Below are 12,316 nucleotides of genomic sequence, written 5' to 3'. Positions count from 1 at the left end.
GTAAAAAAACGGGTAATTGTTAGCTAATGCACAGTTATGTGCTTAGTATATCTGGTCTATCGGATATTACTTTGGCCAATTCTTTGCAAAATTTTCATCCAACTAGCCAGCCAAAGAATACCCGTCTCTTTAACTAATGTTGGGTGGAGCGGTTTTCAGAAGAACACACCGTAAATGTCACTGCTGGTTATGCCAGGAGATCGTGTTATTTACAGTTCACAGTATAAAACTCCTCACTCAATGTTAAATTTCCATGGATACAGAGTCCCTTCATATGTATTCCCCAGTGGCCTTCCTGGGAGGCAGAGAAGATAGGATATGTATATGTTTGTGTGTAATTATTGCAAAATGGGAGTTAGCACTATGTAGTTATAGTTAGGTCAGAGTGTCCATAAGAAGAGCATTTTTTGTTTCGCAAATAACTTTGGCGCATTTAAACAAATCTTCACACCACCTTCCCAAAAAAGTTCATCCACCTCAGTTATTTCCTTGAAAGGTTTGGAGTGATCTGTCAAGTAGGAGGCCAAGGAAAAAGCCACCTCAAAACAATTATGCTGCTAAACTGAATAACACTAAATTTGGCAGAAAGTTATACCTATTCACTAAGAACCTTCTTTACATGGTTTGGAGCGAATCTGTTCAGCTGTTTTTGAGAGATTCACATTTGAAGAGCTGCTTGGGATGATCATGAAGGGGTAAAATTTATAGTGATAGCTGGACGGTTGGTCCCACGGAGTCCCAGGGTACCATACATTTAAAAATTAGGGCCTCTGATTTGGGAAAACAGCCTTTTCTCCTGCCTGCATTTTCCATAGGTATCCTGCTGTATCGAGCAATCTAATTGGCTTACTATAGGAGAGTAGGGTCTGCTTCCTAGGGTCACCCCCACTTTTTGCTGTGATTCTCTGATTTTTCGACTTTAGTGTGGCTGTGGGCCTGCTAATCAGACCCACAGCCCAGCTGTTCTCTCTCTAAATTGATACCATGTACTTTAGGTACATACCAGATTGGTTACTGGGTCACTCTTGTGAGCCCCTGTATACTGTACCATAGGTACCCAGGGCATAGGTGTACCCTAGGCCTACCAGGGGCTGCAGCATGTATTGTGCCACCCCTGGCTTGCTTTCCAAACTGACACCACAGGTCTGTTCACACAGCCTGGTTAAGGTGGTGTAATATATATATATATATATATATATATATATATATATATATATATATATATATATATATATATATATATATATATATATATATATATATATATACACACACACACACCTATAAGTCACTCCTAGGGTAGGCCTCGACAACCCTGGAGGCAAAGTGCTTGGTTTTATGTGAGAGGGTGCATGAGCTGAGCCCCTTTGCAGCTTTCGGAACCCTCTCCTTATAGCTGTTCTATGATATAGCCATACCATATACTCTTAAGTGCATTATAATCCTTGCGGTTAATGCTAACTTTGGTTTGGCTTTATCTAAACAAGTTTTGTACGTTGTCAAACACTTTGGAATACTGCCCCCACTCGCCAATTCTGGCGGCGGGGGTACCATTCCACCCTTCTAGAGGGAAAATACATGTATGTTACTGCTTTACCCGGTTAAAGTTAAACCGAGCCTCTGCATCACAAAATGGATGCTGCTGCCACTGACACGAGTCTGACCTCCTGTTGCTGGGGGAAACTCCAGCAAGGGCAGCCTGGTCAATATGTTTCCTGTCCAGGGAGGTGCCAGCACCTCCCCAGACAGGGGTTTGGTGTATTGGGGCAGGGAGGGCTGCATTCAGTGAATGCATCTAGACACTGCCTGGGGCACACAAGGTGCTCCATGCATAGCCCAGTTCAACTAACGTCTCAGAACGACGCCGGACCTCCACACATACTCCAATCCAACTGAACCAGAACCCCTCACTTCCAACTAACTTCTCAGAACGACTCACCGCCTCTGACCCCCACAACTCGACTCTATCCCTTCCCAAATCCCCCCCACTTTCTCCACCCCGCCACTACCTACACTCCCGCCGCTCCTAGCTCCACCTCCTGCCGCGATCTCTCTCCACCCACTCCCTGCTCCCTCCCTCCTGGCCCCCACTCCTCCCTCAACATCTCCCCCCCACCCTCTGCACTCAAACTACTCCTGACATACACCCCTCCCTCATCATCTCCCCCTCCCTCAACATCGCCCCCCCCACTCCCTGCACTCCTGCTATTCCTAGCCTTCACCCCTCCCTCAACAGCTCCCCCCATTCTCTGCACTCAACCCATTCCTGACCTACACCCCTCCCTCAACATTGCCCCCCCACACCCTGCACTCCCGCCAATCCTAGCCTTCACTCTTCCCTCAACGTTTCCCTTTCCCCCCCCACCCTTAGCACTCCCGCCACTCCTGGTCCCCACTCTTCCCTCAACATCACCCCCCCCACTCTCACGCCCCAATACCACACTTGCACCCCCGCAACGACTAGTCTCAACACGTCTCGCAATTGCCTCACCCCCCCTGACACTGATTACCCTTCCAATAACTCTAACCCCGTACCCAACGGCACGCTGGACATAATCACGACCACCCTCCTCCAAGTGAAAGAAGAACTCCACATGCTCAAAGAGTTACTCCTCACGCACATCGAGCACCCCCCCCCACACCACCACCTCTCAACTAATAAACAACTCCCCCGCACATCCTAGTCACCCCTTACATAGGACCTCTATCTCCTCTCGCAATATCTCCTCTCGCAATACCTCCAACGGGCCGCAGCGCACTAACAAGACACACCCACTCGCGCCTTACATTGGACCTCTATCCCCTCTCGCAATACCGCCAACCGCCCCCAGCGCGCTATCAAGACCCTCTCGGACCGCGACATACACACCCTTCTCAGCACATATGGCCCGGCAACCCAAAAACGCTTAGCCACCATCACATGGTTAACTGAATCCTCCAATCCTATCATGGATATCCTAGTCCCCCCCCCCCCCCCCCCAACTACTGCATCACTAGACTTGACAGGTCCAACAAGACTGGTGGCGGAATCGCTTGCATTTGCAAGAGCAACCTCTCTATTAATAAGGTCACCGCCCCTTCTCTTACCTCCTGTGAATACTTCTGCCTTGATGTCATCAGTGAGAGCAAACCTGTATGTTCACTACATATCATGTACCACCCCCCGGGGGACAACCTCATCTTCTCCCAACAACTCATGGACACAATGTCAATCAACGCAGGACGGCAAAACACACAAATTTACCTTGGTGACTACAATCTTCATTGGAATGACTGCAGTGACGCAGTAGTTAATAGCATCAAAAATTTCCTTAACGCTTCTGACCTCACTCAAAGTGCGCCCCTTTTTGTATCCGGACCGTCCAGGACCTTATTCGACCGGTCCGAGCTAACTGAAGTTAACTAGTGAAAAAGGAAGTCACCTGTCAGCCCATGCCACCTTTCAGTGCATCCATCACTGCCCAGCCCTTGTCTCTCCTGGTCTCCCTCGCCCTGATGAAGATGCAGCCTCATTAGGCCCAGCATCGAAACGCGCGTCGGCATAACCTATTTGGATGGCACCTATGCAGCACAAGTTCCAATACCATCAACTACTATTTGCCTCCATACCTGTTTTGCAGTCTCCAGTGGCCATTGTTTAAGATCACATTTCCCTGGACTGCCATGTCTCTATGCAAGATTGGAGTATGAATGAGCTGAATGCCTGAAGTGGTGAAAGTGAATGATTGTTTTGGGTGACTGAGGGAGCATGTGGGACCCGCTACTATGTTTTTTTATGTAAACCTTTGTATCTAGGAAATGTCATGATCTCATGCCTACTTTGAATGAAACTTTTTTGTACTGTAAATAAAATATATATATTTCTCTAGAAAGTGGCCTGAATCCTAAATTCACACATGTACCGCTCAGACAGGTTTCCTAGTCACTTGTCATTCCTATAAAAGGATCCCCTCGCGGGACCTCCCAATTTGCCCTGGCAGGGTTTCTTGTTGTTTTTCTATTCAGTTGCTTCTTCCCCTCATTTCCTGCCAGCATCATTAAGTCCCCCTGGGGAACCCCCTTCTATTCCTATATACACCTGAAATCACCCAGCTACCTCACACATAAGTTGACAATTTCCGGCGGGTCCAGAACTACCAGAAGTACAAACAATCTTCTGCTGAAACCGAGAAGATTCCGGAAGGAAAAAACGTACAAACGCTCCTTCTCAGGAATGGCGCCTAGGATCTGGAACGCACTTCCTCCGGAAACCAGGCTCATCTCCTCCTCCCTTCTTTTCAAGAAAGAAGTCAAAAATATCCTTATGGTTAAATACACTTGAACAACTACGTTTGATTTACAATGCGTCGATCAGTATTGCCAGTATTATATTATTATATAGCCTATATATTCCTATGCACGGGTGTTTTGACTTGTATTAGACTAAAATGCTCAGAGTCCTGATCCCACATATATGTATTTTCCTCTATTTCTGTTTTATTTACATTGTTTTGGATGACCCAAGTCCCAACTAGGCCATGCTACCTCATACCTGTACTATTTGTATTATTGCGGCTTTGTACATGAACTTGATGATCTACATCCTTACTATGCTCCCTGTTCCCCTACCCTTCCACCTGCCTCTGTAAAGCGCTCAGTTATCTGCAAAGATCTTGTTCGCGCTATATAAAACCTTCAAAATAAAATAAATAAATAAAAAAAATAAACCAGTTGCTGGGGCACTCCAGCCCAAGCTCTGGCGCAAAACTGGACAAAGGGAAAGGGGTGTAACCACCCCCATCTCAGGTCCACCCATAGGAGGGACCTAGGCAGGTAATCCAGCCCCCATCCTTAGTAGAAGTATAGGAGCTGTGTCCCCAGGACTTTAGATTATCCTGGAATGAAACTTTGATACAGAACTCTTGGACCTTCGACATTCTATTCTGACTAGAAGACGGAAGACATCTCCATTGTGACCACCCTGTTCAAACGGGCACCAACAGCAACTTTGCCGGTCTGCAGTTTCAAGGCTCCCGCCGGAACCCAAAGACTCTGTGACTAAAGAACTGGACTTCCAGACTTCTCTGAGCCCGACCCACATCCACAGCAAAGCTGAGACCCGTGGCGGACACGAGAGATGTGGGACCGGACATCTTGGACATCCTGCATTTTGCTACCTGCACTCCTTTTCTGAAGCCTCAGTGAGTTGTGCATTGGGGTACGCCTTCATATTTGTGCTCGAAGCATCTTCCCGGTTGCTTGCCCGTTGGCTAGTGAGCCCCCTGAAGACCCCATCTTGAATCTAACTTGCGATCCTGGTTGCTCCAGGCTTGTCCCAGCTTCCCTGCAAAGGAGAAGCGCCACAGACCTTGCTGGTCTCCAACAGAGTCAATCTCTACATCCTGCGCGGGTTGCGGTTGCCAAGGCTTGTTGGGTCCAATCCGGATATAGACGCTGCAGTCATCTAGATCCATCGTGGAACAGCTCGAATCCAGCTCCTGGTCATCGTTGATGCCTCCTGGACCTCGTGGCTGAAGAGACAAACTCACCTTCTTCCCCTTCAAGCATGCAACATCGCCTGGTTCCTTCCTGGTCACTGGCTAGTGACCCAGATTCTGTCCCCTCTGCTTTCAGGTTCTTTACATCTCCGATCCACCCTTGGATCCACCTGGACACTTTTCCTCTGGTCGCCTGCAGCACTTCTTTGCAGCTCTCAATAGAAAACGACGACGAAACCAGACATCAAAAGACACCTATGCAGCCGGCTTCCGTGGGTGAGGTAACACGAGCACTCTGGTAGTCTCGAGGGTATTGGCCCTTCTAGTGTCTAATTCTAAAAGGGTTCCAACCTAGTCCATTCGGAAGTGTCATTAACTTGTAACTTTGTAACTTTTACGTACTCCATAGAAAGTCAATGGAAGCCTGCGCCTGTGTTTGGACACTGCACGCGACTCCTGTGGGTCTCCTACTTCTTAACCTTTGGTTGCTTAGTGTAGCCCCAGCGATTCTACAGGCCCCACACCTGCTTTCTAACTCTAACATGGTACTTATACCACTTTCTTGGTATATGGTTAGTGAGGCCCCTAGGGCATAACATATACTGTGCAACTTATTGTGTATTAACTGTGTGACTTGTATTGTATTTTTACCTCTGACCTCATAAAGAGTGCAGAGGGGTTGTGTTTAGATTAAATACATATATATTTGATATATACCTTGTGTGGTGTCCATTCATTTGGTATTCAAGGGATTATATATGGTAAAACAACTTGCTTAACTCGCCTACTGAAGTCTTAGCCTGAAGACTGTTGGTTCATGCTACACTAGGATAGCTTTCTATAAGGTTGACTTTACAACAACCATCAATAAGGGTCGATTAGACTGGTACAAGGCGCCCACTAGAACTAGTAGACATCATATGCCAGGCTAACTTCTCACACTTGCCACAACTTCAAGAAAAAGTTTGCTGTCCCTGTGTCCTAAAGTAGTTAATAAAAAATATGAGGGGGCAGACTAGGCATCTGGAACTTGTGAGAGAGGGGAGACCCTGAAGGGCCCCTCCTCCAGGGTCCAAAAACAAACCATATTTTTGTCATGCTGTTGGTACAGCGGTACTCCTGCAGGACCCAGCACGGCTCTCGCATGAGATACCACAGTACTCTGGTGAGAGCCCCTACACAAGCAGCACTTCATGACACCGTGGGACATTGCAAACTTCTGTAAGTGAAGTATTGCACGTTTCTGAGGTACCATGAGTATGCTGGTTGTGCGACAATATCTTGGGAGTACAACAGTACAGTATTTTTTTAAATTTAAAACAATAAGAAAAATGTGAGGTGGGGTCCCACAGTGGATTGGCTGCAGGCCAGGCCCTGTGACCAAACCACCTCCAAGCACTGCCAAAGGCTGTGTCCCTGCAGACAACACACCACTGCACACAGCACCTCAGTGACTTCATTTTACATGTCATGAGTGATGTAATATATGAAGTCATAAGCAGTCCATGGGGGTACAAGTTAGTTCAGTAAACTATAACTGGTGATTTTCAGTTGTTTGGCTTTTAAATGATAGTTTTTTGTGTTACTTCAACACCTAAGTCGAACATCTCGTTAACCTTTTGGTTTTTTTCATTGAAAAAAAAAGATGTACATTTCTCTCTTTCTATCCCTCTTTTTTTCGCGAATTTCATGAAACTTAAAAATTTATTCTCTGTTGCTGATTGGGTGTTTTTGTTCTTCCAGGTATTATCAACCCTAAGAACCCAAAAGAGCCACCTAAGACCTTCAGCTTTGACTACTCTTATTGGTCACACACCTCAGTAAGTATCTTCCATCTTGTCCTACGAGCCTTTATATTCGTTCCCAACAACACTGTTGTTTGCTGCCTGGCCCTCCAGGTAAATCTATTTTTGTGATAGTTTGCATGCTCACTAGTGAGTGAGGGATGCAGGAGTTGCTATTAATATTGCAAACCTAGTCCTGGGCACTGATACATAGGTGTTAAAGCTGGATAAGGACTAGAGTGTTTCCAGTCAGTCAGTCAAAAGTACTTTATTCGGTTCATAGCAAAAACCATAAAAGTATGCTAAACATCAAAAGTCAAGACCACAATGAAATACAAAAGAAAATTGTGCAAATTAGCAATCCATACAGTACATTGTCATATTTAAAAACCTACACTAACGATATAGGTAAGGGAGAATTTCATTATATCTGCAAATATCATATAAAAAGACCATTAAAAAACGAAGAACAATTTTTAAAAAAGAGACAAAGCGCTCGTTCACAATTCATAGGTTCACCGCTATGTACAATAGGTCCACTTAATCTTCCTCTTGAGTCTCATAGCTATTGTCAAGAAATTCGCTATGTTAAAAATCTCCCAAACATTAGACAGCAGCTGTAGGTACAAAAGGGCAGGTTTAACTTGTCTAAAGCCCTTGTCTATAATAAGAGGAATAATGAACCTTTTGCGAATGGGGCGAAGATGTTCACAAAAGAAGAAGATAAAGTGCACAGTGTCCATAATGGAATATCAGTCACAAGAACAAATCTCCAGATCTATCTCCTTAGTCCAACCTGGGCGTTCTGTGAGAAGATGGAATTTGTTCAATCTGAACTTTGTCAATAAGAATCGATGATTAATATTATTAACGATTCTTAAATAGGGTTCTATTTCACTTGCCCTTACTGTTGGCTTACCCAGCTCCTTGTCTTCTCTGGCCAGACATGCCATCAGCTTGTATGTGTCTTTCTGAGAGTCTCAGTCCAATCAAACAAGCTTTTTTGTTCTGGGGTCTGAGGGCATCTTTGCTGCTGGTGTGCTGAGGACCATCAAAGATGGAAGAAGAGGTTTCACTTTCTTTATAAGCGAGAGCTGGTACCAGGCCTCCTTTTGCTTTTTTTGGCAATATATTCCTTGAGGGTGAGGTTTGTGTCTAGGGCAAATTCAGGCGACCTGGCTTTCAGTAACAATTGAGATTTGATGCTGTCAAAGTTTGTCATTGAGCCAGGTTTGTACTTTTTTTTTCCCGGAAATAACAAATTCTATCTGGTTTGGATAGAGTTAAAGGTAGGCACTGCGCATCCAGATCTGGATGATTTGCAGGGTTTGTTTAAGGAGTTAGGTGGCTGAAGCAGAGTAGACTTTCGATGAGTGTTGTGTACCATCGGCATATTGGTGAATGTTGATCCTATTCATGAGATCGTGGTCACAGCAGACGCATCTCTGACATTTGGGGGGGCCCATCTCCAAGATTACACAATAAAAGGCCTGTAAGGCAACAAGCACATAAGTCTCCACATAAACTATTTAGAGCTTCTAGCAGTTTTTCTAGCGCTCAAAGCTTTTCAAACTCACCTAAAAACAAAACTGTCCTAGTCCGAACAGACAACATGACATTAATTTATTATTTGCAAAAGCAGGGAGGGACACACAGTCTCTAACTGTCACAACTTGCTCAGACCATGTGGAGATGGGCAATTCATTACAGGATTTATTTTATGGCAGAACCCCTCCCAGGAGTAAACAATCAGATTGCTGACCTCCTCAGCAGACGGAGAAGGCAAATTCACGAGTGGGAACTTCATCCACAAATTCTCCTTCCATACTTTCAACAATGGGGATTGTCACAAATAGACTTGTTGGCCACAGCCGACAACACAAAATGGCCAAACTTCACCTCCAGGTTCCCACACCCGCTCTCAAAGGGCATTGCCCTGTGGATGAACTGGTCAGGGATATTTGCCTACGCTTTTCTACCTCTCCCACTCATTCCGTGTCTGGTTCGGAAGCTCAAGCAAACATCCCTCACACTAATTCTAGTAGTTCCCACATGGGCCCGTCAACCATGGTACACCACCTTGTCGAAGCTGTCACTAGTTACACATCAAAATCTACACCTCACCTCCAGGCTCCTCACAAAGAACCATGAAGAAATTAGACATCCAAATCCTAAAGAACTAAATTTAGCAATCTAGCTCTTGAAAACAGTTTGTTTATTTAAATCTTCCACCAGACTATATGAATATTCTAAAAGAAGCAAGAAAGCCTACCACTAGAACTTGATAAGCAGCAAAGTGAAAAAGATTTGTTGTCTACTACAGTAACAACAGAATCAATCCTCTAAATGCTTCTACACAAAACATTATCTGTTACCTGTTGCACTTAAATCAAACTGGACTAGCTTGTACATCTATTCGTTTTCACCTGACAGCAGTAGCTCTGTATTTGCAGAACAGGCAACAGTTGTCACTATTCAGAGTTCCAGGAATCAAATCTTTCATGGAAGGCCTGAAACGAGTAATACCACCAAGGATTCCTCCTGCCCCAGTATGGAATCTCAACATTGTCTTTACAAGGCTCATGGGTTCACCTTTTGACCCATTGCACAAGTGCCCTTTGCAGTTTCTCTCATGGAAAGTTGCTTTCCTCATCTCAATCACATCATCAAGAAGATTTGGTTAGCTACAGGCATTAACCTTGGAAGAACCCTTCTGTTTGAGGCATGTGAGCTGTAGATCACATGCTTTGCATACTCCTGCCATCTGGTGCTTGATACGGATGTTTGCAAGTTGTTTTTCTTCGAAAAAGTCTTTCCAGTCACGAGGTAAGCGACTCCTCCTTTTGGTGATAGTGCGCATGGGCATTTACTCCATTGTTAAATAGTTTTTTTCCACCATTGGGTTCAGACATGTATTGCTGTGCTCCGGTTCAAAACTGTTCTTCGGGTTCCCCTAGGTGCGCAATCCACTCTACCCACGTCAGTATTGTTCCGAACATGTTTCCCACTTTTCCGCGTATCGTATCCGTTGAAGAAAACCTCTTTTTCGATCGGAAAAATTCAGGAATGCTGTCAGGCCTAACCGCGTCGGTCCACCTCGCAGTCGATAAAACTGACTCCATTCAAATTCTGCCCTCGGTGCCACACAAAGTGTCCACCCACCGACTTACACAGTGTGCAACTTGTGCTTGTTTCCGGAGCTCAAAGGACAGCGACTCGTGCAGATCGTTCTGATCGAAGAAAACGCTTTGCGATCATCTGGCTCGACGTTGCGAAATGCAGAGCCGAAAAGTCGAATACACGCGACATCTTCGGTGAAGGATCCGAGCACGAATTCGACGCACAAGGGGCTAAAGAAGAAGAAGAAGAACTTGCATCTATTCCAGAATCGGACTCCGAGATGGAAGGCGACTTACTACGAGGTCAACGTCCTGTGAGTACCGAACACCCCTTGCCCCAAGATCCAAATCAGCCCAAGCAAAAGGCTTTGGTGCCCAGAAGATTTTTCTGACACCCCGCCCTCTGGCTCTCCACCGAAACACACCGCAAAGCCTTCCGGCACAGGATCGAGTCTGCCAAAGTCAGCCACCGAGCTGAAACCTTCAGACTCTAACCCGAAATCAGTTTCGTAGCCAAAATCCTTGCCACCAAAATCAAAGACCGCTTCCGACCTGAAACCTTCTGCGCCGAAAAGCCATTCCATGTTGGCACTGAAGTCCTTTGTGCCGAAAACCAAAAAATATTCCTCCGGACCAACAGGATCCGAATTTCGACGTCCCAACACCCGAATCGGACTCCAAACAGAAGGAACTTTATATTAATCCAGATACAGGATATGTCCTTACTAAACCGCCTCAGAAGCGCAAACCTCAGTCAGAGGACACACTTCATCATATGCCTATGAAGAGGAAGAATGTAGGTACCTAACCCCTCTCCTCCTCCTCCTCATCCATCATCATGTTCCCCTGCACTACGTTGCCCAACATTGGAGCATTTACTCATTACACCAACTAACTCCACAATCACCTAAAGATGATGATGAGGGAGATTGGGGGGAGGGACAATATTTTAACAATAGATCCCTGGAAGGATTAGAACACTGATTCACCCACAGATAATGGCCCAGATCTTTACCCTGCGAAGCCTTCCCCTCCTGACAACAATATGGGATATCTAGAATTTCTTACTAGAGTCGTAGAATATCATGTAATACTGTTACATAAGGAATCTCTAGAGGAATATTTGAAACGCTCAGTAACACACAAAGGATGAGCCACACTCCGTATGGTCAAAGGTATGATGAGACATGCTGATTATATTTTTAAAGACCCTGTGTGTGCTCGTATTCTCACCCTCCGAATAGCCACAAAATATAAGCCTGCTCCCTCTGATCCAGCTTTTATTAAAGGGCAGTTACCACTAGACTCTTTGGTTGCCTCTAATGCCTGTAAACTGGCCAATACACAAACTACAGGGGATGCCCCCCTCCAGACAAAGAGTCAAAACTGTTAGACGCCTCTTGTAAAAGAGTGTCCGCCCAAGCAGCAAATCATTGGCACCTTGCCAACACAGAGGCCCCACTAGTCAGGTATAATAGAGCACACTGGGACGAAATAGAGAAATTGCTCCAATAACTCCCAGATGAGCACAAAACAAAAGCTCAGGTTTTAGTGCAGGAAGGGAAGCTCATCTCCAATTCATCAATTAGATGTGCTTTAGATGCTGCTGACACCGCAGCTAGAGACATCCACACTAGTGTGTTACTAAGGAGGCATGCATGGTTGAGGATTTCTGGTTTCAATACCGAATTTCAATAGTCTATTTTTTTTTAAACCTATTTTCTTTGTCAAATAACACTTACAGGGCGGAGCTCTGTGACCCAGAGACTAACATAGCATCAATATACATAATTTTGACCTCGACAATTTTCTCATATACACAGGAAAAATTAAAGGGCATTGCAGTTGAATCGAAACCGAAAGGAACCCCCCCAACCCCATCGCACTGTCAACCATTCAAGGGCAACATAACCAGTCAATGCCACAAACCTTCGTT

At 45.3% G+C, this 12,316-nt stretch overlaps 1 protein-coding gene across 5 annotated transcripts in view; it reads left to right on the top strand.

Moving 5' to 3' along the window:
• The window catches only part of KIF1B (kinesin family member 1B), a 1,137,443-nt gene that overhangs the window by 177,381 nt on the left and 947,746 nt on the right, over positions 1 to 12,316 (top strand). For all 5 annotated transcript variants that reach the window (XM_078642264.1, XM_078642262.1, XM_078642263.1 and 2 more), the window contains exon 3: positions 7,221 to 7,297. In XM_078642264.1, coding sequence (XP_078498390.1) covers positions 7,221 to 7,297 — 77 coding nt within the window. The remainder of the gene's footprint in view (positions 1 to 7,220; positions 7,298 to 12,316) is intronic.

Source organism: Lissotriton helveticus, chromosome 5_1 (genome assembly GCF_964261635.1).
Source record: "Lissotriton helveticus chromosome 5_1, aLisHel1.1, whole genome shotgun sequence".
In the NCBI taxonomy this organism is placed as follows: domain Eukaryota; kingdom Metazoa; phylum Chordata; class Amphibia; order Caudata; family Salamandridae; genus Lissotriton; species Lissotriton helveticus.
The sequence above is the reverse complement of the archived record's forward strand: the minus strand, read 5'-3'. Positions and strand labels throughout refer to the sequence as shown.